This window comes from Topomyia yanbarensis, chromosome 1, assembly GCF_030247195.1.
Source record: "Topomyia yanbarensis strain Yona2022 chromosome 1, ASM3024719v1, whole genome shotgun sequence".
In the NCBI taxonomy this organism is placed as follows: domain Eukaryota; kingdom Metazoa; phylum Arthropoda; class Insecta; order Diptera; family Culicidae; genus Topomyia; species Topomyia yanbarensis.
In genome coordinates this window covers 19,927,571-19,954,041 of record NC_080670.1, presented here as the reverse complement: position 1 = coordinate 19,954,041, position 26,471 = coordinate 19,927,571, and the positions used below count along the sequence as shown (strand labels likewise).

Sequence of the window (26,471 nt, the reverse complement as noted above, 5' to 3'; positions counted from 1 at the left end):
CAGTAAGCACAGGATGTAGCAAATGTCATTGCGGTCGAGCTGGGGCTCGGATAATAACGATATGTAACACAGTGTGCTTTGCTTCATCAAGCAAAATACGCTATTTTACATCAATGTACTGGATACTAAGGTGTGGCAATGCTGTATTGCTCTCTCGTTCAATGTCTGTAACTTTATTATGTAATAAAGTTCAACTTCATATATTTTCCATATATCTGCTGCCCACGTGCTTTACAGAGATCGAGCGAGAGAGCAATAGCATTGCCACACCTTAGTATCAACCTCATTGATTTTACATACCTGTACTTCCAGAGCCCCAATGAGGTTGATACTAAGGTGTGGCAATGCTATTGCTCTCTCGCTCGATCTCTGTAAAGCACGTGGGCAGCAGATATATGGAAAATATATGGAGTTGAACTTTATTACGTAATAAAGTTACAGAAATTGAACGAGAGAGCAATACAGCATTGCCACACCTTAGTATCCAGTACATTGCCAGAGCCCCAGCTCGACCGGAATGACATTTGGATCGCTCTTGGTTTACTTGGTTGATCAGCTGTTCTTTAGAAAACCCGTGAACAGCCTGATCAGCCAAGTGAACAAAAAACGCAGCAAATGTCATTACGATACACGGATACGAAAAACTATCAAAAGTTGAGCTCTTTTGACTCAATCTCGGGGTATCGTGGAATAAGGTAAAACTAGGTAAACCGTGTTGAAGGTAATTTCCCTTCAAAGACGGCAAAAAGCACAACTCATTGATAGGTTTTTTATACTCAACCTTGAGTTAAATATACTTAAATTTAAGTTGAATATACCCAATTTTGAGTATACCTCAAACAACTCAAAAGTACCTTATTCCACTGAATATCTCGATTGAGTCGAATCTCTCGCTTTGTTTTTGACAACACTAATAAGCGCGAAAGCGATGCAAAACTCAAAAGTATCTAAATGTAAGTTAAAAGAACTTATTCTGTGGGTTGTTTTATTTTTCCGTGTAGAGCAGGGCTTCGGGAAGTACCTCTATGTAATGCAGCCTGTACTGCTTCATGGAAATAAACGGTTGCCCAGTAAAGTTTAGCCGGAATACGAACTAGAACCAGCCAGCATTCCGGCTGAATTATTCGTTTTTGACAGTGCACTACATCGGTGTAATCGGCGCTACACTCATTCAAACTTGGGTATAATAAGTCTATCTCTTTCATTGCACTACACAGCTGTAGCACCAAGAAAAAACGAAAACGGTAATAGACTGATTAGTTCGACTTGTCTGTCTATAAGAATACCGTCTCTATCACTTAAAATGTATGTGTTTTGACAGCTCGCAGTTTGATTACTCGCACTTTGAAACAATGGAGTCCAGGTTCGGCAGAAGTACGCAATACTGAGAGGTTAATATGTGTGTATGTACCAGAGCAGGGAGAAAACCGATTGAGTATCGGTACGGCAAACGAAATCTTCACACGTGTTTTCATTTGCTTTACACCGTGTGCGGTTTTGCTCTTGGTTGTGTTCAGGTGAGGTAAGTCAACCGCACCGAAGTTTCGTTCACACAGCACCTGGGTTTGGTTTTGGTTTTAGTTTACCGGTGCACTGATATTTATTGTACGGTTCAGGCATGTGCGGGCGTAGGGACTCGCGATTGCGTGTATCATCGCGAAGAGCTTGAGCATTTGAACGTTAACGTGTTCGGTCGTGTGTGTGTGTGTGTGTTTGTATGTCGCGTGTGCTAACGTGTATGTAACTTTGCGTGTATAAATTCTATTTTATAACCGTGGTTTTAGTTTACCGGTGCACGAGTATGGAACGAAACATGAAAAATACAAAATACAATTTTAGATTTTAGATTATAGATGTTTGATTTTTGATGTTAGATGTTAGATGTCAGATGTTAGATGTTAGATGTTAGATGTTAGATTTTAGATTTTAGATTTTAGATTTTAGATTTTAGATTTTAGATTTTAGATTTTAGATTTTAGATTTTAGATTTTAGATTTTAGATTTTAGATTTTAGATTTTGGATTTTAGATTTTAGATTTTAGGTTTTAAATTTTAAATTTTAGATCTCAAATTTTAAATTTTGGATTTTTATATTTTAAGTTTCAGATATTTAATTTCAAGTTTAAAATTAAAAATTCATAACTTAAGATTTCAAATGACAAATTTCAAATCTCAAAAAATTCATAAATTTCCAGAAATTTACAATTTTTAAATATGTCAAAAATTTCAAAATTTTTGCAAATAATTTTGAAGTTAAAGAATGAAAAATGTCAAAAAAATTCCAAAACTTAAGATATTTTAAAAATATTAACAATTTCATAAATTTTAAAAATTTGAATTTTTTTAAGAATTTTAAAATTCTAGTAGATCAAATTTGAAATTTAAAATTTGCAATTTTAAAATTTGAAATTTGAAGCACATTAAAAATTTTAATATTTTTTTTAAATTCCAAAATTTTAGAAAATTTAAGAATTTTAAAATATGTGCAATATATATTTCAAATATCTCAAAATTCAAAAAAAAAAGCTTCAAAGAAATCAAAATTTTTCAAATATGTATTTATTCAAATATTTAAAAGAGCTGAAATTTTTTTAAAAATTTTAGGGAACTAAAAACATAAAAAATTCCAATATTTTCCAAAATTCAGCTTCAAAAATTTAAAAAATCCCAAAAATTTAAATAAATTTAAAAATGTTTTTATTCTTTTCCGTTAATAATTCGGTTGTTTTTACGTTAATACACTAGCTAAAATTGCCGATTCATAATAGCGCTCAGTATTTATCGAAAGAGAAAGTAAGCAACCAATTGCTGCATTTACGTTGTTTTTAAAAATTATGATAGATTTTCTGCTCGAAATATTCAGTAGTTGTCAAATAAATAATTAAACGAACTAATTGCTGCTGCTACTCCATTCTTAAATATATCCCCTCACAATGCAAAACGTCGCCCAACGTGGGGCTCGAACCCACGACCCTGAGATTAAGAGTCTCATGCTCTACCGACTGTGCTAGCCGGGCTGCTAGCGTAACTGCTACTCATGCCGCCGTGCGATTACAGCCCACCGTTACAGCGATGTGGTACGTGCGAGCAGCGATCACGATTTTCCAATTCACACATACCTAATCTGGGATAATCAAGCGGGCGGGTAGTCGCTTTGAAGCTAGCATTTATTTCGAGATAGAGTCGATGGGTATAGCGTACAAGTAAGCGTTCCGAACAGATTCGTCAAAGCGTAGTCTATGCAATGTCTTATCTCCGTAGACACTGTTGCAATGATTCACCCGGGTTTACTCTATCCACGACCCAAAACTACGATAACATGAGCTGTTTGTTCACAATCTAATCTGAGCATCGATTGCTCTGTCTTTCTTTTCAGAACTCCCTTTTGACGGTTAGGAAAACTTTCCGGTGTCATGTGGTGGAGATTCATCGTGGACATCACAAATGAGTACAAAATTCTTCGCGGAATGCTCTCCTATTCTGCACTCTGGCCACTGGGATGCATTTTGCAGCAAACATTCGAGGGCAGACGATGGAACAATTATGACTGGCAAAGATGTCTCAGGTTAGAATGCTGACGTATACGTTTGGCCATAGATGTAATCATAAAAATATCCTTCCCTCAAACAGGTACAGTCTGTATGGCACGTTCGTATCCGCCCCGATGCTTTACACTTGGATGCGCACGGCCAATATAATGTGGCCCCGGACTGACTTCCGGTCATCGCTGGCAAAAGCCTTCACCGAACAAGCAGCTTTTGACCCTTTTGCAATCGTGTTCTTTTTCTACGGGATGTCCATCCTGGAGCGCAAACCTCAGCAGCAGGCTGCCGAAGAGGTTGGTTAGGCATCCTATCCTATTTCTTGGCTAAATAATGACCCATATATACACACACACAGGTTCGCAGCAAGTTCTGGGACACCTACAAGGTCGGCTTCTTCTACTGGCCCGTCGTACAGACGGTCAACTTTTCGATGATTCCACCGAAGAATCAAATCATTGCAGCCGGGTTTTTCAGCTTGATTTGGACCACTTTTCTGGCGTACGTTAAAAGCAGCAGCCCCGAGCAGATTTCGGTGGAGCACGCCGAGAAGGAGAGGAGCGGCACCAAACGGTTGACGGGTTGAAGGCAGAATCTGTGATTAGTCGTATTTTAGAGTCATTGTTCTAGTCAACGTTAGGTTTGTTCCTGTACCGGGAGGAACTGAAAGCGCTTCCAAGGGAATAGGGAGAAAATTGTCCCGGAATAAGCTACTTCTCTATGTCATTTTTCTGTTACAAACTGTGTTTTCCCGGACGATGTTTTTGCTCTCCGCTATTTCCAAGAATCTGGCAGCAAGTGTCGAGTGCTGGAACAAACCTGTTGTAAAAAGTGTCAATAGAATAGATAGGGAAATTAATGCAAATAAATGAATTTAAAACAAGAAACATCCATGACCATGTCTACGTTGTTTTTTAGCTATAAACTGGATTCATTCGAAATACCAGCGATAATTGAGAGCAAAACAATTTCAAAATAAGTTTTACACCTGTTGGCAATCCTAATTATATCCACAACAAAACAAAATCGAAGATGAGCAAAAAATTCCAGGAACAAATAAATGTATAGAGTATCTGGTCCAAAATTAGTTTTCTCGAAGAACAGACGATAAACCAACGAGAACCCTTCCTGAGCAAAAAGTAATTGCTTTGAAACATGTGCTTCCGTTTTCCAATACTTCCGAGCACGTCTGCCCGAATGCCTTCATATCGGCGAAACTTTCTAAGCTGCCGTTTTGCAGCGAGTCTACGAGCAAGTTTCTGTATAATACCCGTTTAAATTTCTCTACGACTTTCTTAATTACATTCATTCACGAAACGAACATTTTCTTTAACTGCGCTTGTACGGCACGAAACTTGTCGATATTTTTGTTTTTTTTTCTTCCAAAAGCTGCTTCGCTTGCTAGCTAGAATGTGGGATGGTGTGTTGTCCTTCCAACTTCAAAATTTTCCCCAAGGCTGCACTTTCAGTAATGCTAGAGACAAACAGATATAACATCATGAGAATTGTTTAAAAAACATTGTTCCGCTCATTTTGTCAGAATAATAGCTCCACCTTTTATATACATTTGTAAGTAGGTTATCTCTCATGTACGGGAAAAATATTTCATTAGTGGTCTATCCTAGAAAAACTATAGAACTATAGAAGAAAAACTATAAGAGAACTGCGGAGACTACATTTTGGATAGATTGGATTCACGTTTAGCTGTCAAAAAACGAATCCAATCGAACATTGCCTATCCTTATAACATTGAACGTGTTGCCATACAATGCCGGGGCATACGTTGCCAAAAATGCTGTTTTTCTCTCATCAGTTCTCTTACTAGAGTTTTTCTAGTCTATCTCCCATATGCCTGCGTGTATGTCAGTGGCGCCATCATCGCAATTGCGATGACAATTCAAACTTCATGACCGTTAAAACAACAGTTGAAGAATATTATGTCTGTTAGTGTATGTAAAAAGCTTTAATTTAAAACTACAGTCTCTTTACACACAGAGTACGGGAACAATATTTTACTGGAAGAATCACAAAGTACAGCCAAACGAGTATGATGGTTTTGTGATGGGAAGTATAGGGAAAAGCTCTTGCATGGTTGCTAATTTTACTGTTTTTGTCTCCACAAGTCTGTGTCTAAAGAAACTATTTAAAAATATCGAAGCGCAAAAGCTGTGGTTTCGTTGCAGCAGCCCTCACGAAACAAGCAAAATTACGAGAGAAAACTCAAATTGGTTGTATCCCATACAGCTCGTAATCGCATAATAGTCCCATGTTCTATTGGATTCCCTATCTGCATGGGCCCGACTTGCGATGACAGGCAGAATATAGCTATTATCGTTCTCTAATGGAGATATGGCCAAATGATGCTATAATCGTCATCGAACAGCAATTTCGAAAATGATACAAGATTTCCTCAATTATGTAGTATGCACATTAAAAGATCCGCATATAAAAGCAGTATTTGCGCTTCCGACATCTTTTAGCTGGAGAACTTCCACTAAAATCGGCAAAGAAAAATGTACTTCTCGACTCAAAACGTATTCCTTGGTTTCGTCTCTTTGGCACTGCTCCAGACCATGAGCTGTCACACGGTAGGAACTGAAACGATCCCCATTTGAGCACACATTAATCATCATTTTTATTGCAGCTTCCTCGCGAAAAAAGACAAATCATGGGCCCGATGGAGATGGGCGCGAATGATGGCGAACGTGCGGCAATACCCGGCCTGAGTGAAATACAAACGGCCATCCAGTTGGCACAGTTTCTAATATCTGTCGGGCAGCAAGTGGTTCCGGTGATTCTGGAAAATTTGACTCCACCCAGCACAATCAACCGGTTGAATGAGGTACAGCTGGTTGAGGCGGTTAAGCGAAACGTGGAATCGTTGGGTGCACATCGTGGGTCCTAATCTTCGTCCATTTATATGAACCTTTGCTGGAAGTTAGAGATTGTAATTACATTTTTGCCAAAAATATATATACTTTGTTATGGGTTTTTATTTTCGGACAATTTTATAGTTCGTCGCATGTGCGAGTTATTATCGTGGATTTATTTAGTAAATGAATGTTTAGAGAGACTGCTCACAACCCAATACACTCATTAAAATGACATGCTGATTACAAAGTACGCGCCGGTCTGGGATCAACTTTGGCTGGTAGATGTGTTTAGGCGAAAGAGGGCCAGAAACTAAAAAGTTTCAAATAAATTCGTGATCATTATCAAAAAACATCGCTTTTTTCAATATTACTCCGTATCTGATTCAGGTCGTTTCAGTAATAATCAGTATACGATGCGCCATCTTCATGTGAAAGACGAATGGTACGATTTTATAGCAACCTAATTCATCAAAGCGCCGGCAGCGAACCTGCCGGTTGCAAGCAAGTATAAGAAATGTCACTATGGGTTGGGTAGGCGTAGTGGCTGGAATCCACCCCTTCAAAACAAGGCCGCTTTTTTAGTTTGTTGACATTTTTTATCGCGATAGTACGTTCAAAATAGCACGAGAAAGATAAAAGTAATGTTACCATAAGAAATAAATTTTTCTGTAACTTGATTGAATACTGTTAGTGTACACCGCCAAGCACGGGTAGCTTTTGTTAGAGTTAACATCCGGATCTTACTGTTAAAGACGTACCAAGTGATCATGACACCGGCTGTGAATAACCGACTCGCGCCGGCTAACCTCGAAAGTTTCATAAATGACACCCTCCGGGAGGATCTGAAAACGTACGAGCAGCAGCTGAACCGATTGAACGGGGAAGTAATGGAATATGTACAGCTTAAAAATATGATTGAAAACTTCCCCGACGGGGAATTCAAGACGCAGGTCAACATCGGCAGTAATTTCTTTATGAAGGCAAGGACGACTCAGGTGGACAAAATACTGGTGGACGTTGGATTGAAATGTTACGTCGAGTTCAGCTTGGAAGAGGCACTGCGGTTTGTGGATATGAAGGTCAAAATTTTAACGAAGCAAGCGGATGTTATTCGGGATCAGAGCGTGGAGACGAAAGCAAATATCAAACTGGCACTGTTGGTGATCGGAGATTCGAGTGGACTACATGCCAATACGGAACGATGAAGTTGAATGTTATGTTTTTTTTTTTACAATGTGCTGACCATAGAATAGTGAATTGATTTCGGGTTGAAAGATGAAAATGGCCAAATAAACGTACTGCATGACGTGAGTTTTATTATCAACCAAAGCTATAAAACGAAATTTTGAAATAGAGATGTCGCTCAAGTCAAGTTAGAATTGATTATGCATATTCACGATTGGCGATTCAACGTCGAAACTGTTTACAGATAGCGCTGGAAGATAAGTTGCTGATTTCATTTTGTTCTGACATATATTTTCCGCAAACGTTGAAAAAAAAATTACTTAAACACTATATCACCTCTTAATTTGTTGATAATTGCTTACCAAAACGAAAGAATACTATCATTTTATAAGATGGTGAGTAAACATCTTGCGAAAATGGTGAAAAAAATTGTAATTTTTTATATTATCCGCAGAGCTACATGTGGACGATTCAAAAATGTAATTCGTAGAGCACCACAGCATCATTTCCCTTGCTACTAAGTCGAGCAAATCCTTTATGAGATGGTGTAAATTCAAGAAACTCCAGATCACGAGAGGAAAACATAAGTCGGGTTCAGTGGGAACAAGACGAGTTGGTGTTTTCGAACAGCAAAGCTCGGTAACTTTTTTGCCAGAACCTTCTACGTACTCAGCTTTGCTATCTTTTGACGATAGTTTGTTATGAAACGAAATACGCAAGCTACAGTTCGAACCAGTACCACTGACTAACAGGCATAACACTCGAAAACAATGCTTCGCCCGCTTTAACGGTCATTTTAAATATATTTGTAGTTGGGACTGTGGCCACATTTGAAATTATGGCGCCACTGACATATGAATAAGCATATGGGGGAAAGACCACTAGTGAAAAATTGTTCCCAAACCTGAGGGGTAACCCATTAGCAAATGAGTGTTTGGGACTGTGAATAAAAGGTGGAGCTAGTGTTCTGGGAAAATTGCCGGATCGATGCTTTTGTGGGAATTCCCTCATAGTGTTATGTCTGTTAGTCTGTGCCAGTACCTTCCACTAAGAGAATCTGAGGGGGTCAATAACTGATTCCAGAACTGAGACATAGTGAAACATTTATTGTCCGAATTTCCTCCAACACATTTGGATCTACTTGCGGTTGCTGTGGTCATAGCTCCACAGACTAACAGACATGACACTCAAAAACAAAGCTTCGCCCGCTTTAACGGTCATTTTAAATATATTTGTAGTTGGGACTGTGGCCACATTTGAAATTATGGCGCCACTGACATATGAACAAGCATATGGGGGATAGACCACTAGTGAAAAATTGTTCCCAAACCTGAGGGGTAACCCACCAGTAAATGAGTGTTTGGGACTGTGAATAAAAGGTGGAGCTAGTGTTCTGGGAAAATTGTCGGATCGATGTTTTTGAGGGAATTCCCTCATAGTGTTATGTCTGTTAGTCTGTGGTATAGTCGAGGTTATGCACTGATAAATCCAAATTCTAGGTGAGCATTTTCAATATCTAAAGCAACCAACCAAACCTCAAAAATACAAAAATAATTTTGGGTCTCGGTAATTCGTAACAAAATATCGATTTCCACTGAATGTTTTGGTATCAAACGAAAAGACGAGTGTTTTCATATCACCTGTAATTCACATTTTTGTGAAACTATGTAATGTTTATCCTAAAATAATTAAAATAACCGCGCACGAAAATACTTTTGTCATCATTTGACTGGTACCAATAATGAAATCTAGTTAGCGCGTCGAGCGGATAAGTTTCCTTGTGGTGCTTGTATCGGGTCATTAACTCAACTCGAGGTAATGACCCGATACAAGCAAAACACCGCAAAGAAACGTCAAATTTCGATCCTCGTCTCTCCACCTCAGCAAACCAAACCAATCACTACAATCTAAACGTCAAAAGTTGTGAAAGAATTTGCAGCGTAGTGATCGTTTTATTTCAATATTTCGATTTTTCGTCACGAAATAGCAATTGTGAACAGTGATTGGAGTTCTGATACGGAATTTTACACTGCAGTGCACTGTTAGCTGCTTAGTTGAGGAGAACCAGCATTTACAATGTAAATGCGTAGGACAATGAAAACACCAACGCATCGGATCGACATCGAATCTTGATAACGAGTAGGGGGCCAATTTGTGATTTTTCTCTCCATTCACTTGTTTTTCACCTTCTTACGGGCAGCCGATGTGCACCATCCACCGTAGTGGAGTGGTGTATACATAACGCTGGATAATCGGTGCGGCGCATTTCCGTGGTAACGGGGAGTTGGTTTGCTTCACAGGATGATGGATCTGGTGGACATCGATAAAGTGCTAGACGATTTAGAGCTAAATGAGGATAACAATTACCGAACTGCCGTGCCCGTGTTTGCTAGTGGGGCACACGCAGGAGAAGCAACTGCCGCAGGTAAGAACACGTCTTCGGGATGTTTACATTCACAACGAACGGTCCCGTGGGTGGGTACAATTATTTGCACATGCAATCGGTGATGCGATAGAAAATATATAATGAAGAAGCGTCAGCATTCTCTGGTTTGCTCTGCAGTGTTAGCTTATTTGTATTTGCTCTGCTTTCTAGCAGTGAACAAGATTTCAGGGTCATGTGACTCACGATCGAAGTGCATGCAATTTGCAGAAAAAAAATTCGCTTGCACGGTCATGGTTGAATTATAACATCAACATCAATGCTTCAAACTTGCGTTGCAACAATTTGACGTTTATTCTTTTCGAAGAATGGCGAATGATTGAAATAAATAGCTTCCCTGTGCAGTGCTAGTGCGGGACCAATAATGGTCAGAGTACCCTTCTCGATTGAAAAACAATTCCAACTAATCCAAAATCAAAATTAAAACAAATTTGTCACACATATGATTAGATTGTTATTGTTTTGAGATACTCTAACTCATCTCAATTTAATAACTGGCTAATGGAAGAAAATTTCTGAATAAAATTAAAGTACGAGGACGCAAAGAAAATCCACATCCCAGAGCTAGCTAGAAATCAACCCGTCGCACAAAAACATAAATGTTCCGTTTACTTCCAGCCACAACATCAATCAAACCATCAAAACAACCTGCAACCCGGTCGAAAATAATTCCTCCCCCTCTAGTACCGACACAAGAGAATGGCACCGGAAACATTGCGATACCAGGAACCAGCAACGGAACGGACAAAGCAAAGCAAAAAACCAACATCTCAACCGTTTTTTCCAGTCTGAACGAGTACGTAAATGCTAGCACCGATCTGAGTGAAAAGCTCCTCCAACAAGCCGAGATTCCATCAATAGCAGCTGCATGTAACGAAAAAAACGGTGACCCCGAAATCGGCAACAGCGGGGACAATAAACCCCTTCTTTCGCCGTCCACTTCATCGATTTCAACCGAATCTCAACTGTCTTCATCACTCGAAGCTCCTGGCTTATCCTCGGCATCGTCGAACAGTTCCGAGCCGGAGCAAAATCGACGTAGACGTAGAAGCAGTTGTAGCAGCAAAAGTAACAGTAGCAGCAACAACAGCAGTCACAGTTCCAGCTCGTCGACGTCTACCAGCGACGGAGAGGGAGATGATGGCCAAAGGCACGAAAGATTGACCGAAGGATTGTCACTCAGTGGGGGCGATTATATATTAGAACTGTCGGACAATACTACCGTGGAAACGTCCAACCGAGATGAACAGGAAAGTCAAGTGGCACAGGCCAAACAGATCGGTATCGGCGAGCAGCAAGATACATCGGCGTTTTCCTACAAAAACAGTTTGTATTCGGATACGCTTAGCAATGACGTCATAAATTTAGAAGGTAGGCATGGGGTCGAGCATAGATTCTGAAACAGCTAATGTATGACTAATTTGTTTCTTTTTAGGTATCTCCTCAATATCGTCTATAGTGGCAGTCGACTTGACTAGCGCCGGGCAAGCAGAAAAGCCGCTGGAGGAAGTTTCTTTGCCAGGTGCAGATCGGGATAATCGGAAAGAGGATGGCGTTTTGGCGAAACCGGAGGTTACGGAAGAGGAAAAAACCGAAGTGAAGAAAGTGGTAGGATTTGAGTCCACAATGGATGACGTTTCAGACACGGAATTGGAAAGCTATCTGCAGGAATTGGAGGAATATGACATACAACAGACCATCGCACCTGGACTGAACATGATTTCGACGGCGGTAACATTAGAAGAGGAACCGGTACCAGTGGAAGTTAAAGAACTGATAGAAGAGAAAGATAAAAAAGATGCAATCAGTATTGGGAGTCATAACAGCATCGATACCAGAAGTGACGAAAGCATCCCGGAATCCGCCAGAGAAGAAAATGATGAAGATTTAATTTCCCAGGCTTCAACACTCGAGTTCAACGAGCTGGCAGCCATGACGGCTGCTGCAGATGGTACCAATATTGCGCAGACAACTGAGGCGGATCCTGTACTCGAAAACGATGTTCCCGAGTTCAACCACGATCCGATAGATGACGGTAGTGAGATCAGATTTATCGATTGTACCGATACGGAGTCAGCTGTAGTGCGAGAAGATCTGCCTATGCTGGAAGAAGCAAGAGCAGGAGCTGACAGTGATGCAGCGGAAATCGAAGAACCTGATCTACGATGTGCCGAATCTGGAAGGACACCTCTAACAAGGCCAAATTCGCTAGAGCTTCCGTCCCAGGTACCCATTAGCTGTACCGAGAAACAAAGTTCTCCAGGTCACACACCACCGTCATCACTGTCTCATGGAATTGATTCGGATCAAGGTCTTACCCTTTCCTCAACCAGTTCGGACGATTTTGCACCTTCCATAGTTCCTCCTCCGACAGCATCGGCTCCTCCGACCGAAGCCAGTGAAGGCCTTCTACATCCAACACCAGTTGGTACTGGTCAGCCAACTAACAATCGTCCAGTGGCCGTTCTCAGCAGTGCCCAGGCTCAACTGGGTAAAGTACCTCCCTTCTGGATCCCGGATAACTCCACAAACTTTTGCATGCAGTGCAATCAAAAGTTTTCTCTAATCAAGCGCCGCCATCACTGCCGTGCGTGCGGTCAGCTACTTTGCTCCGCTTGCTGCTGCCTAAAGGCCAAACTAGAGTACCTCGAAAACGTTGAAGCGCGTATCTGCATTGCCTGTGACATAATTCTCAACCAGCAGCAGCAAGCACTCGAAGAAGCCCAGTACGGATCACAGTTTGCCGTAGCTGCCGGTGCCTCTGGCACCGCTGCGTCAAGCCGGCAACCGAATCCGAACAATCCGATGGAGTACTGCTCGACGGTACCGCCGTTCCAGCAGGCCAACAGCCAGCCCCAATCACCTATCTCCGTTATGGTTCCGGTGGGAGTGTTGAAACGTGCCGGTGCACCCCGCTCGGGCCGTAAGGAGAAAACGGTTATTTTTAGCGACGGCATCCGACCGGGTTGTGATTTGACCGAGCTGGACGAGAACTGGGACGCACAGCCGAGAGCAGCGCCAGCGCTGCCGGATGGGGACAAGCGGAAAGGGCGCGTTCAGACACCGGTTTGTGGTATGTAACATTTTGTTGGCTTGAAACAGTTAATTGTTTGTGGTTATAGTTTATAAGAATTTGTTAAACATTAGATGTACGAACGTTTTTTTGTGCGATCCAGTTAGACCCATGGGATCGCATTTCATCCAACTTAGTCGTACTTACTGTTTACTATTGTTTAATAAAACTATGCCAAACTGTCTGTGTGATAATCCAGAACAAATCGAGTCGATTTTCGTCGTCCTAGTGAACGAATGAGCAATTTTTGTGTAAGTGCGTTGACAAGACTCACACTCAGGATTGTTTCATTTTGGATTTTTGACATTACAAATGTTTCACTGCACCGTCTGGGTTTACTTGTGATTCTGAAATCTAAAATTTACCGTTTACGTGTTTGCGTCACGAGCTTCCGTAGCTGTTTTTCATGTATGGATGCCAATTCAGAAACACCAGAAATTAAATTTATTGCTATATTTGTATTGTTACTGAGCCTGGGTGGTTGAGTCGATGATCGTTCACATAAACCTCTTTTGTGAACCACTAATGTGAATAATGTTTAATGCTCATTCTTCTCCTAAATTTAGTATCCTATTATACCATTATTAGATTGTAATGCTTTCTAATGAAGGCAACTTGTTTTCCACCGGTATATTTGCAATTTCGAATGAATAAAGTTTGTTTTCTACGCTGTCTAATGCAAAACTCTAAATCGCCATGCGCCACCTGTGCTTCATTTCGTGAACCAGAAAACTGACAGGCACAATAGGCTGTCTAACGCAAAACTTTAAATAGCCATGTGCCGCCTGTCTCTCATGACATGAACCAAGAAAATGATTTTGATTTTGACATGCACCATACAACTCGCGAACAAAATCAATAGATACGCAGTAAAAACGTAATATTTCTTAACGAAATCTGAAGGCACGGGGAAGAAAGTTGATTTTCTTTAAATGCCAGTCTTATTTTTTGTAAATGAATAACTTTTTTCAAATATCTTTAAATTACGATTAAAATTTTTCATTCGGTGCAAAAACACTTTTCTAACCCTTTAACGATTGAATTTGGTTCGCAAATGATACTTTTAAAGAGAAATTAACAATTTTTATGACAAAAATTTCATTTTGCTTGTATTTTGACAGCTCCATTAACAAACATGATCATTTTGACTGCAGCGCAGCCCTATGTGTCGTTTTGTCGTTAGACAACGAATACAATTCGCCCCAGTTTGTAGAGAACAGTTGCGCAAAGAGTGAAGCCAAAAAAGTCTACCCAAAGGCCTTAATATAGCATAGGCAGATCTGTTCTCTATAAACTGTGAGTCTACCTATCGAGCACAATTGGATCCACCTCTGATACTTCTGCAGCAAAGCTGGATTCTAATCTAGCTCGATGGGTAGACTTTTTTGGCATCACTCTCTGCACACCCTTTGCGTACCTTTATATTAAGGCCTTAGCAATTCGCAAACAAAGTCTATGAATACACAGTAAAAACGTGATATTTCTTAACAAAACCGAAGAAAAGGAGAAGAAAGTTAGTTTTATATTCGTTGTCTTTGGTTCCTTCGGTATTCATTGAGAAATATTACGTTTTACCGAAGACAGCATATCAAGAAGACCGGCAACTCTGTTCAGAATCTGGAGACAGTAACAGCAACGCCACTTGCGGGTAAAGGGGAGCACGTCGTTTGGCATAAGTTCGTTTGGCATAAGTTCATTTGGCATAACCGTAGGTGACACATACGGTCGTTTGGCATAATGTTCATTTGGCATAATGGTCATTTGGCATAATGGTCGTTTGGCATAATGGTCATTTGGCATAATGGTTGTTTGGCATAATTACGAATATATTATTATTTGGCATCGAATTTGTGCTATAGTTATAATTATAAGTTAATTCGTTACGTCACTCAATCATGGAATAAGTTTATTTTCTCTTTAATAAATTATAGTGTGTTATTACTTTTTATGGTACCGCAATGCTTATATCATATATTTGGAATTCAATACATAAAACATAAATGCAACATAGGGTATACTAATATATCATATTTCTGTATAACATAATAATCACAACAAATCTCACCAAAAATATAACACAATAAATTTAAACATTAATATTTCAATTTTTTACAAAAATAAACAAAACCTGCATCATTTATGAAACATAATCACATTAACTATACAATTACTATAGAATCAAATAATCGGTAACTACTTAGCCTTTGACCTAAGATTAGCAGCAATGGCTTTTAGAAAATCCATTTTAGTAAAACTACTTGCATTTCGAACAATGTTCAATATATTCGCATCGGTTCTTTCGTGTATAGTTTTTCTCTTCCTTTTTAGTAAACTTCCCGCTTGAAGCGCCAACATTTGTCCCGAAGCATTTTTTTCTTCCAGCTGAAACTCTTCTATAATTTTGAGTAATCCTACGCGCTTCTCCACTAAACAGCCCCATCGACGGTGCCAAGCTTCAATTTTATTAGTAGTTCGGGGAATCCCAGTGATGACGTTTTCATGAATGGACCATAGTTGTGGGGGATACAGCGGTGCGGAATATTTTATGTGTCCATTTTTGTTAACAATTCGTGTACGTCCTAAAACATACACCTCCTCGATGTACTTGAAAAACAGCTCAAGCTCTTCAGGAGCAGCAAGTTTTAAAACTTCGAAAGCATCTGGTATTTTTTCTTTTGGAAAAAATGCAAGAGCTTGCACCAACTTGAAAAAGTTGAACTTGTCCTCATTATGTTGAAGGAGACTAGACAATTCGCTTGTCTGAATGTGCTTCCACAAATTCTGGCTCCAGTGAAAGAAGCACGCACTATGCTTCGACTCGGGAAATTCAGCAGCACAAGCATTGATAATTGCCTTTTCAAAGTCTGATATAATGACTGAAGGATTCAGCTCAATATCAAGTTTTATGGTAGCGTCTACCAGCTGTGCAAAAACAGACCTATGATCAAATGATAGTGTAAAGAAAAATATTAGATGATGATTAGCATAGTTTCAAATTGGTGTAGATTAAACGTGTCAAAAGCGTACTTTGCACTCAATAAGCGATTGGTACTAATAATAATAACCCTTGTACTATACTGTTATGCCTCGTATTATAATAATTATCAAGAAAAACGTCATCAAGATAACAATGTTATATAGTTCACATTACGAATTAAAACGTGTTTTATCGCTATCTTGATCACGTTTTTCTTTTTGCTTCTATGAAATGTTTTCTCTCTGTAGTCTGTATGATTTCTTAGATATAAAACAATAAAACTCGAAAGAAGTCTTCTGCCTTTTTGTAGTATTTCAGGTCTGCTGGGTGATCTACATTTCTAACCTGTAGAGCGATTCTGCTTTAGACGTCATCAGCACAAATGCCATAGGGAATACATTTTCGTGGTCGGGCGCCGAACTGCCATGGATTGTAACTAATTGACGAAACATTCCAGGAACACTGTCGAATGTTCCGTCAATCAACCAATATTTGTGCTAGTTTTTGTAAATTATCATTGGTGACAAATATCAAATACCGGTCCGATCCTTCTACTTCATCGGCCAAAAGAAAACGATCACCATTTATCGTTTTTGATAGATTTTCTGGCACAACAAACCCCTCCAAACTTAATGGTTCTCGAAGCGCTGTTTGGTCTGTTCTACGCATTCTGCGTACAATTAAGCGTTGAGCGTTTGCCGATAGTTGTTGTTGAACGCTGTCCGGAAAGTTTGCAGCGGATTGCCTAATAATTTTCGCCGTGCCAGAAGGATCAACAACAGCTCGCCGTTTCAGAGCCTCACGATATTTCAGCTCCGTAACATGGCAAAGGTCAAATTCGTGATTGTGCTCTGTGATCGACGTAATGTGATGAGCCGATCGCCTTTTTGTTGTTATTACCCTTGCGGGGCATTTCTGGGCATTTCGGGTTTTTTGGTGAGCTCTACCACGACACTCCCAATAAAAAACATCGTTGATCTGAAAAAAATAAGTTCCAATTTAAAAAATGCCTATCAATACCGTACTTTTAGAATATTACCGGTTTTCTATTTTGATAATACACGTATCCTTTAAACACTAGTAGGTCATTGTTCCTTTTGGATTTTACTATTTCTGGACCCATTGGCACTATTTCAAGGTCTTCAAATCCTGGAAAAACTGATTCTTCGTCCGACATTCTAAACATTAACGTATCAAAACTCAAGACAAAATTACAGACGACTGAAAGCCGAGGATAAATTACCTTGTACAAAATATGCCTTTCTATTGCTAACCTCAATCACCGCGTGATGCTTTTAGACGTTTATCAATAAACAATAGAAAGCTTTTTGAGCAGAGCTTTCGATATAGTACCTACATTCGAAAGTCCGTCCCATGTAGATAGGAAATCCCATATAATATAGGGCAATTATGCGATCATGGTGAATATAAAGTTTGTTTTCTTGTATGTTCGACGAAAACTAGGTCATTTGACTGAAGTGCTTTAGACTTATGCACACCAGATCAATGGATGGTAGGTCATGCCGGACTATACTTGCCTTTTTGTTAGTTTTATTATTGTTTCTTCAATATTATGGTGCTGCGTCATAAGAACACAGGACCGAATGGACCAAACAGAAGGATAAATAGTGATTGAAACTGAAAGCATGATTTAAAAGAATGATCAGTTGTCAAGGAAAGGTGAATTTTTGAGATCGTAGTTTAAACTACAAATATTTTTTTCACATATTTACGTCATCTTTATTGATGCATATTTACCAATTAAATGGAATAAATAAACAATATACACGCCAAATGTGGCTACGCCTCATCGCTTTAAGCGTGGTGCTGTCCGACATCGCTCCGCTCCGTCGGACTTAAACTAGCTGATAGCCCCTATGTTTAAGTAATCCGGGCAAACGAGTGGATCACAGATTTGCTTGCAAGGGGCTACCGTTCCGACGGGGGTATACAGATTCAAAGAACTGCTCATGTTTGAAAGAAGGAGTCAACTCCTAAGTAAGCGAATCTGTGATCCACTCGTTTGCCCGGATTACTTAAACTTAGGAGTTGACTCCTTCTTTCAAACATGAGCAGTTCTTTAAATCTGTATACCTCCGTCGGAACGGCAGCCCCTTGCAAGCGAATCTGTGATCCACTCGGTTGCCCGGATTACTTAAACTTAGGAGTTGACTCCTTCTTTCAAACATGAGCAGTTCTTTAAATCTGTATACCTCCGTCGGAACGGCAGCCCCTTGCAAGCGAATCTGTGATCCACTCGTTTGCCCGGATTACTTAAACATAGGGGCTATCAGCTAGTTTAAGTCCGACGGAGCGGAGCAATGTCGGACAGCACCACGCTTAAAGCGATGTGGCGTAGCCACATTAGGCATCGTCAACGCCTAATATAACAGAGATTTCAATGTATATTTCAAATTATGCCAAACGACCATTATGCCAAATGACCATTATGCCAAACGACCATTATGCCAAATGACCATTATGCCAAATGACCATTATGCCAAATGAACATTATGCCAAACGACCGTATGTGTCACCTACGGTTATGCCAAATGAACTTATGCCAAACGAACTTATGCCAAACGACGTGCTCCCGGGTAAAGGTGGTACTTCTCTTAGTGGTGCACACACATATACACTTTTACATTGAGCTTCCTACTTTCCTCCAACCTCTGTCGCTTCTCGTTTGTATGGGGGAAGGAAAGAGATATCCGTCTTTTCAATATGCAGTCTTCGGTTTTTCTGAGTTTTCGTGGATTTTGTTTGCAAGTTATATTCGTTATCTAACGACAAAACGACATATAGGGCGGCGCTGTAGTAAAAATGATTGTGTTTGAAAATAGATCTGTCTCAATTGGCATCGTTACGCAGAAAATATTGCAGATGTTGGCAGTCGAGGTTGTCCACGGATAAATCCAATTTCTAGATGAACAAAAATAATTCCGGATCTCAATAATTCGCTATAAAATATTGAGTTCAACTGAATGTTTTGGTGTCAAACGAGTGTTTTCTTATCTTCTGTAATCAAACTTTTTGTGAAACTATGTGATATTTATTTTAAAGCAATTACAATAGAGCAACCACCCTATATCATCAATGCAAGAAAACATTTTCATTATTTGGGTGGTACTAAAAATGAAATCTAGTTGGCGCATCGAACGAAAAAGTTTCACGTTTGAGAGCCAGTACTATGCCAGCAGATCTGATAATGCAGGCAATCAGATATAGATGGGGTTGCACTCCGGGGTAAATTTAGTGGTTAAGTGGCAGAAGTTCGATCAGTTCCCTCCTTCGCTTGTTTTTTTTTTCAGAGCACAAAAAAAAACAAAAAACACTTTGAAACTCGGTAAGAATAATATTTCTAGCCATCCCATAGAAAATCCTCCCGATTTTCCCACCGACTAAATCGGCTTGCGTCGGCACAATCGGCCGACTATGCCACCAATTAATCGGTCGATTATTGCACCGACTCTTATGGGGGTTTAACATGGACGTCTGCCGACGCGACATCCGATTAAATGTAACCGATGAAATCGGTCAATTTCAACCAATTAAATCGATCGATTAGTTGATAGTTTGAAGCTGGAACCAGAAACCCAACTTAGGCGGTTAATTAATCTGGCGGCCTCAAAGCTCCCGATTTCGTTGGTCGACTGGGAAATTTATGAACTGTCAAATTTTCTATGGGGCAATTAGTACCGAGCACAAGGAATAAAACTTGACAAAATACGTTGAATGCTTGAACCAAAAAAAATAAAGAAATTCATGCCACTAAAAATACACATTTACGTGTACTGCATCTGCAGAAGATTTTTTTTTTTTTTTTAACGGGCTGATAGGACTGCAGCTTATAGCTTGAGGGATCTCGGTCCGTCCCGCGAGACAAAATTTGCTAAATCGGAAGGATTAGCGACTGTCCGCCAAATAAACACCGGTCCTCGGGAGGACTAAATTTTGCGCCTGTTTGTCTCGAAGTGTGTAACGTCAAGTTCTCTATTTTGTCTGGTCCAATGTATCCTGCTCCTAACAACGCGTGCTAAGTCGTCAGTGATTCAATTAAAACTTCGCATTGATTCCGCTTCTATTTTCTTCCTGATCTCCTCATGGGTCCCCTAGGTCAGAAGCGGATCAATCGAATACAAACTATTTGGCGCAAGTTCAGAGCGTGTAACGTCGTGTCATCTAGTCTGTCATCCTATGGAAAATCATCCTACCATCGCCTTGGGGTCAACGTCATATTGGCAAATTTCGCATTGAATCCGCTTCTGTCTCTTCCTAATCTCCTTTTTGTCTCCTAGGTCCGAAGCAGATCAATCGACTATTAATTGAAACGGTAAACATACTAGCAGTATTAGTCCTTACTCGCGAATACTTTTCCTTCAACTGTGCTGTTTCTTCTCTATCTTACAACTGTGCTGTTTCTTCTCTATCTTATAACATAACTCGATTATCCCTGTTCTAGTTAATATACATATTCATTACATTATGGACCAGGCGAACCCTTAATTTTTCTATTATTATTATCCTGAGTAGCTATACCAGTGAAGGTATTTTAGGATTTCGTTAAAAAGAATCTCTGCCAATAAAGGCGTAAGCAATATTTATCCACATAAAGTTTGCTCGGAACGAATGTCCGCCTGGTTCGACTCGAACAGACCACACCGACCCGAAAGGGTTGCTTATCATTTCTGAGAGCCGGTGTGCCTGATCGAGTTTAATAATCATAAGAACAAATCCTGAATAATTAACTATCTCTTAGGTGCCAGTCCTGCACTCCTTTCCTGAACTAGCCTCATACTCACGATCAAAAGAGTCGACAACTAGTAGGATCTACATGTCCCCCACCCAAGCGAATTGATCAACTTGCAAGTAGAAGCACATATCTACCAACCAGCCAAGAAGACTTCCGAATCAATGAGAATGGACCATGCCAGTCGAAGGCCACAGGCCCAGCGCCATCTCGTACAGTGTCATTGTCATTTCTCAGCCCACCCTCTGGCAGACGTTCATCCGCCCATCTAGACTCTGTCAAGATGAGAACCTACAAAGCCTAACTGTTCGTATGTGCTAGTCCGTTTAGATTTTGGTTTGCTGAAACGAAACAAGAAAAGCAAAATAATTGTGATTAGTATCGTAGTTATAATAAATAGGTAAACGATTTCTCCACTGTTGTCCGTTCCCTTGTTCGTAGTCCTCCCTCCTGTTCCTGGTCTGTTTGGGCCACTGGCTTTCGGTTTCCTTGGTCGTCACGCTCGATCGATTTAGACATCATAGCAGGAGAAACAAATGAAAAGACAAAACAAAACAAAATGAAAATAAATGGACGTCTGCTATCTGTGCCTAAATTGATGTTGCTTCTCAGTTTTGCACGACCCAGGGGGGACTTGGCCTTGATCCCAATGCTCTGTCACCGATGTTACGTGATATTCGTTATGGAATATTCTTTGTGTGGGGGCCATTCATAAGCAATGTTGTTCGTTTTTTTTATCCCTGATCCGCTGATACGTCTAAAATTCATTTTTAGTTTTTATCTCGTTACGTGACGCTCTTCCCCTATTGTCAATATCCAACATCATTTATGAATGGTCCCCTGGTGATATATTTAGAGCAGACAATCCAATGAAAAATAGGATTGACAGGATTTTAGTGCGCTGTTGGCGCCTTGTGTCACATCTTCATGTTTGTTATTCATACTAACAATACCAAAGCATGCGATGTGATGACCGGAAGATTAGAGAAGCAACTCCTCCCCTTCCCCCCCATTTACGTGTACTGCATCTGCAGAAGATCAAACAAATAAGGATTTGTTTTTGGTTTATGAATCTAAATACTCGTTTTACTCAGTTCGAGGTTGGCGCCACATAGAATCTTTTGAATATGTGGTCGGTGTTAAGTCAGACCGGACTAAGTGACAAAATATTGTTTTCGAGAAAAACGAGTTTAAAGTTTGAATCGCAGCATCCTTTACATTATGATTGGAAATTAATTTTTACCATAATTCTTGTTTATTGTTACATATTTCAAATCTGGAAAAAGTCGAATGTAGCTCACGATATTCTTTATCCAGTACTATTATTATCTTATATTTTTATATTTTGCGACTTAGTCCGGTCTGACTTAACACCGACCATGTATTCTTAAAATATTGAACAGATAACCGGCATGAGGCAAAACAGGCGCTGTGTTACAATAGTGTTACGTTCTGAGTTATAAAAATTACAGCCAGAAAATCTGTGAACAGCTGATCTGCAACAGTAACGCACCGTATTTTGCTCGTTTTGCTTCATTGACGGTAATCGATTAATCGGTAACTAATTGGTTTGATTTAAATGAAATGAAAGACTAAGATACCCAACTTCTGTGGAAAATTAGTTTTGAGCAGGGATGCCATATTAAATTCGGTCAAAAAAATCTTTTTGCCATCTGTGATGGCTAAAACAGAAAAAAAATCTGTGATAAATTTCCAAAAAATCTGTGAAAAATCACAATATTTCCAAAAATCTGTGTAAATCTGTGATTTTTTCATCAACACATCTGTCATCTGTGAAAAAGAATCTGGGATGAAAAATTGTGGAACAAAAATCAGTTAATCGTGGTTTTGAGCCTTCACTAGTTGGATTTTTGCTTACCACAGCGCATAACCTGACTACCTGAGCTTTCGATCAGCCGACTTGACATGTAGATGGCCAAAGGAGCGAATCTTTGCTAAACTCATACAGGAATAGACTACTAGTAAGATTTTGATTGAAAAGGTGGTATGAAAAATAACTGGAGTTAAAAATATCTGGGGTTAAAAACCATCGCACGGTCGCATTGAAAAAAATTTCAAATTCATTCTATTGTGGAGTATGAATTGCTCAATCTCGAAATTTTATGATGTAGCTGTGAATCTTGGAAAGTTATCGTAACGACCGTGGCACTCTTCCTTGGGAGCTCTTTGCTGGCAGGTATGAAAACTAACTAGAACCTTTTTCTCATTTTTACACCTAAATATAAAACCGGATAAACCCATAAAATTTTGTTAGTTGGCCGATTGATTTGTCCCTCAACTTTCCCTTTGTTTTCTTTTTTCAGTTTTCGTAATCTCGTTCCCATACGCTCCTTAACATGTCCGACGCATTCTTTCTTCCGTACGATAATATCGTCCTAAAAAAATCAAGAAACCATTGAGTTCTTGTCGCCCGGTCTCACGAACACTTCTGCAGTTTCCTGGTTGAAAACAATCCCATTTGATTTTGCCGTCTTTGTTTATTATTTTCCACCAGCTAGTGATGTAGTGTTTGTGTCATGTGCCGTGTACGTACATGAGCCGTAGAAAAGTCTATTCACAGACGCTTACATATACATAAACCGTAAAGAATGGACCGGTGAATTCTTTATACAATGATTGTACCATAGACAAGCGCCATCGTGGTGCCGCCGCGCTTGGTATCTCAGAAACGGCCGGAGATGGGTACTTTTCGATTCCCAGAAACATGCCAAGGAATATGATTTTCACCAAATCCTTTCTGTGGCATATTCTTAGATACATATAGATTAACACAAAGAAAAAAATGGATTTTTTGAAACCGTGAGAGTAGAAGACCCCCTTAAACTTCCCTGAAGCCAAATAACGATTCTTTGTTTTTTCACTTCCAGAAAACACCCCGCCAATCGTTACCGCCCCGCCCTCATTGATCCCCCCGGAGGAGAACAAGCTGCCACCGGTCGTGAAACAGATCAACAAAACCGAAACCAAGCACATCGAGCTGGAAAACGATGCGAACCTGATTGCAAGTTTGCGCGACGGGACGCTTACCTTTGCACTGCAGCGCAACTTCCACGTGCTGGTAACGATCGTGGACCTGTCCTGTTGCATTAACAAGACGGTTATCAATTTTACCACCCGCGGAATGCACTACGTCGGTCAAGATGAAATCGTTATTCTGCTCGAGCTGGGTGACACCAAGCGGCTGCCGAAGGATATTTTCGTGCATTTGAACGATATTTTTTGCGATGCAGATCGTGGCGACACCATCGCGGAACTGGGATTTAGCCCGCCAAAGAGTAGCAACTTTTTGGGCAGTAAATACCACGGTGGTTTCCTGTACGTAAGGCCCACCTATCAGTGTATGCAGAATGTGATAGTACCGGACTCGCCGTACCTGGTGGGTGTGTTAATTCACCGGTGGGAGGTTCCGTGGGCAAAAATCTTACCCCTTCGCCTAATGCTCCGACTAGGGGCCCTCTATCGGTACTATCCCAGCCCTCATGTTAGCGTGTGCGAGCGCGATTCGGTTTACGTGGAAATTGCACAGACCGTTATTAATCTGCTGGCCGACTTTAGGCATTACTCGTACACAATTCCGACCATCCGCGGGATGGTCATTCACATCGAAGATCGAAAAACGAGCATACTCATCCCCCGGAACCGATACGAACAGGTGATGCAGGTGCTGAGTTCAACTAACGATCAAATTCTGGCATTGGGCGGAAATTTCAGCAGCGTAGCCGATGGTCATCTGGTATGTATACAGAACACGGAATCAGGCTGCCCGGAGGCGATGCAATATTCGACGCAAGCTATCAACATCGAGGGTCAACCGAGAAAGGGTAAGTTTTTTGCTAAAGAAGGGTAGTTCTGAAAGGATTTCAAACTTGTGCGTTTTGTTTTTTTAGTAACGGGAGCAAGCTTTCTGGTGTTGAACGGCATTTTAAAATCGACTAGTGGTTTGCTGGGAAAATGCAGTATTGTCGAGGACGGTTTAATGGTTCAGGTGCCACCTGCAAAGATGAGTACCATTAAAGAGGCACTGAAAAATATGAAGGACTATCGAATCGTGTGTGGACCAACGGAGGGTGACGACAGTCAGAAGGAAATCGTCAGCATTGAGTGGACCGAAAATGATCTGAACTTCAATATCGGGTATGGGCACTTTTAATTACTTGTATTGTTCAGGTTTTGTAGCAAGATTTACTTGGGGCGTTGTTAAAAGCTTATAAGCTTTTTCTTCAGTAAACAGTCCTACCTTACTACCCTCCTCCCTAAATCACAAAATGTAACATATTTTCATACCCTCTCTCCACCTAAAAACGCAAAGTAATTTATAAATGGTCCCTTTTCTGGCTTTTTAAATATGCCCCACAAGTCGTACTAAAATTTTCCGAAGAGCGCAATTATGCGTCTGTGCGATATGTTACATTCCAGTCAAAGTTCAACATATAGTCAGGATCGTATCGAAAGAAAACTGCAATCATCATCCATGTTTCTTTCCAGTGTGGTTTCCCCAATCGACAAGAAACCCCTGAATGGGGTTCCTAGTATAAGAGTGCATAGAGGTACTGATTTTTCGAACGCCAATCACATTATCCGCTGGACGGAGGTTTTCATCATTCAGGTAGGGGGATTTTAGGCATATTCATTCAGTTACTAACCGAAGCTTTAACCTTGATAGGGCGACGAAGAATCCAACCATCCGGGTGATCCCGTCAACATGTCGAAATTGTCTGAGCAGGTGGCTAAAAGCGCTTGTACTGCTCTGGTTGCCTTTCTAGATCTGCTGGCATCGAACGAGTTCCTTAAAATTGGTCTTCGAATATATCTGGACGCTGAGAATGTAAGTTTATTAGTTGTTTACATTGAATGCATTTCAGAACCACCTTTTCATATGTTCTAGGTTTCATACGAAGCCGGCAGTCAATTCAACAAGCTAGGTCCACTGTACATGAATGCATTGGACAACGAGCTCATCGGAACACTGAACCGACAGGCGAATAGTCTACACTTGGACCAGCAAATCATTGTCGAATTAATCTTTCATATTCTGGATAAATAGGTGTACTAGCAGCTTGTTTCCAATACACTAATGTGAGATAATCGATGTGGCTTAGAGACGATGTAACGCTATTAACAGTCCGCATGTAAGTAGTCATTCGGTACACGTTGGAATATTACGCTAAAATACCAATCGAGCGGTAGCCTCTGTTGATAAATATATTTACAAACGTTTGAGATAATAAGATGAACGAAAAGTACTAATTGGTTAAACTTAGGTATATTGTCAGGACTAATTGTGAATGGGGGTTAGCTTGAATTTTAGACATAGAAATGTAATGTTTTTGAAAAGCATAGAACAGAAGAAAAAAAAGTATGTCACATTGTATAATAGTTGATATATTAACGAATATTATAGCTATTAACCAACTTATTATATTTATATTTTATTTAGAAATTTTAAATAAAGGAAAGCCTCTGATAGTATTTATGGCTCTGAAAAATATTTCGATATCACATTTTACTATTCCTACTATTTGTCTTTCAACAATCGGTGGTTGATTGGTAGTGACCGCCAATCAACCCAAGAAATAAAAATCCAATGCAAGATGCTCAAAAACACTT

At 40.1% G+C, this 26,471-nt stretch overlaps 5 protein-coding genes and 1 non-coding gene across 7 annotated transcripts in view; 4 read left to right on the top strand and 2 right to left on the bottom strand.

Moving 5' to 3' along the window:
* Positions 1–4,548, top strand: part of LOC131677056 (mpv17-like protein) — a 314,479-nt gene extending 309,931 nt beyond the window's left edge. Inside the window, exons 4-6 of the mRNA XM_058956590.1 lie at positions 3,377–3,565; positions 3,631–3,838; positions 3,901–4,548. Coding sequence (XP_058812573.1) covers positions 3,414–3,565; positions 3,631–3,838; positions 3,901–4,128 — 588 coding nt within the window. The 5' untranslated portion in view covers positions 3,377–3,413 and the 3' untranslated portion in view covers positions 4,129–4,548. The remainder of the gene's footprint in view (positions 1–3,376; positions 3,566–3,630; positions 3,839–3,900) is intronic.
* The window catches only part of LOC131677055 (uncharacterized), a 104,108-nt gene that overhangs the window by 76,795 nt on the left and 842 nt on the right, over positions 1–26,471 (bottom strand). The window lies entirely within an intron of this gene.
* Trnak-cuu (transfer RNA lysine (anticodon CUU)) lies at positions 2,945–3,017 on the bottom strand. The gene has a single exon. It is a non-coding gene; the product is annotated as a tRNA-Lys (tRNA).
* Positions 6,025–6,537, top strand: LOC131677058 (uncharacterized). Its single transcript, XM_058956592.1, has 2 exons — positions 6,025–6,130; positions 6,187–6,537. Exons 1-2 carry the CDS (start codon positions 6,056–6,058, stop codon positions 6,445–6,447), a joined length of 336 nt encoding a protein of 111 aa, XP_058812575.1. The 5' UTR covers positions 6,025–6,055; the 3' UTR covers positions 6,448–6,537.
* LOC131677057 (protein UXT) lies at positions 7,000–7,719 on the top strand. Its single transcript, XM_058956591.1, has one exon. The coding sequence runs from the start codon at positions 7,183–7,185 to the stop codon at positions 7,618–7,620; it is 438 nt and encodes a 145-aa protein (XP_058812574.1). The 5' UTR covers positions 7,000–7,182; the 3' UTR covers positions 7,621–7,719.
* On the top strand, positions 9,502–26,337 carry LOC131677052 (zinc finger FYVE domain-containing protein 9). 2 transcript variants are annotated; one of them, XM_058956578.1, is made up of 9 exons: positions 9,502–9,739; positions 9,801–10,025; positions 10,662–11,414; positions 11,479–13,116; positions 23,732–24,685; positions 24,752–24,998; positions 25,350–25,470; positions 25,528–25,689; positions 25,750–26,337. In XM_058956578.1, exons 2-9 carry the CDS (start codon positions 9,902–9,904, stop codon positions 25,906–25,908), a joined length of 4,158 nt encoding a protein of 1,385 aa, XP_058812561.1. In that variant the 5' UTR covers positions 9,502–9,739; positions 9,801–9,901; the 3' UTR covers positions 25,909–26,337. The 2 variants fall into 2 exon arrangements, with proteins under 2 accessions (XP_058812561.1, XP_058812560.1); XM_058956577.1 differs by having other exon boundaries at positions 9,502–10,025.

What these genes read in the sequence shown, in the direction of transcription:
- LOC131677058 (XM_058956592.1), top strand. Translation starts at nt 6,056, where the DNA reads ATGTACTTCTCGACTCAAAACGTATTCCTTGGTTTCGTCTCTTTGGCA. An exon ending in AGACCATGAGCTGTCACACG is followed by an intron (nt 6,131 to 6,186) that starts GTAGGAACTGAA and finishes TTTTTATTGCAG; the next exon opens with CTTCCTCGCGAAAAAAGACA.
- LOC131677052 (XM_058956578.1), top strand. Translation starts at nt 9,902, where the DNA reads ATGATGGATCTGGTGGACATCGATAAAGTGCTAGACGATTTAGAGCTA. An exon ending in GATCTGAACTTCAATATCGG is followed by an intron (nt 24,999 to 25,349) that starts GTATGGGCACTT and finishes GTTTCTTTCCAG; the next exon opens with TGTGGTTTCCCCAATCGACA. An exon ending in CGGAGGTTTTCATCATTCAG is followed by an intron (nt 25,471 to 25,527) that starts GTAGGGGGATTT and finishes TAACCTTGATAG; the next exon opens with GGCGACGAAGAATCCAACCA.
- LOC131677057 (XM_058956591.1), top strand. Translation starts at nt 7,183, where the DNA reads ATGACACCGGCTGTGAATAACCGACTCGCGCCGGCTAACCTCGAAAGT.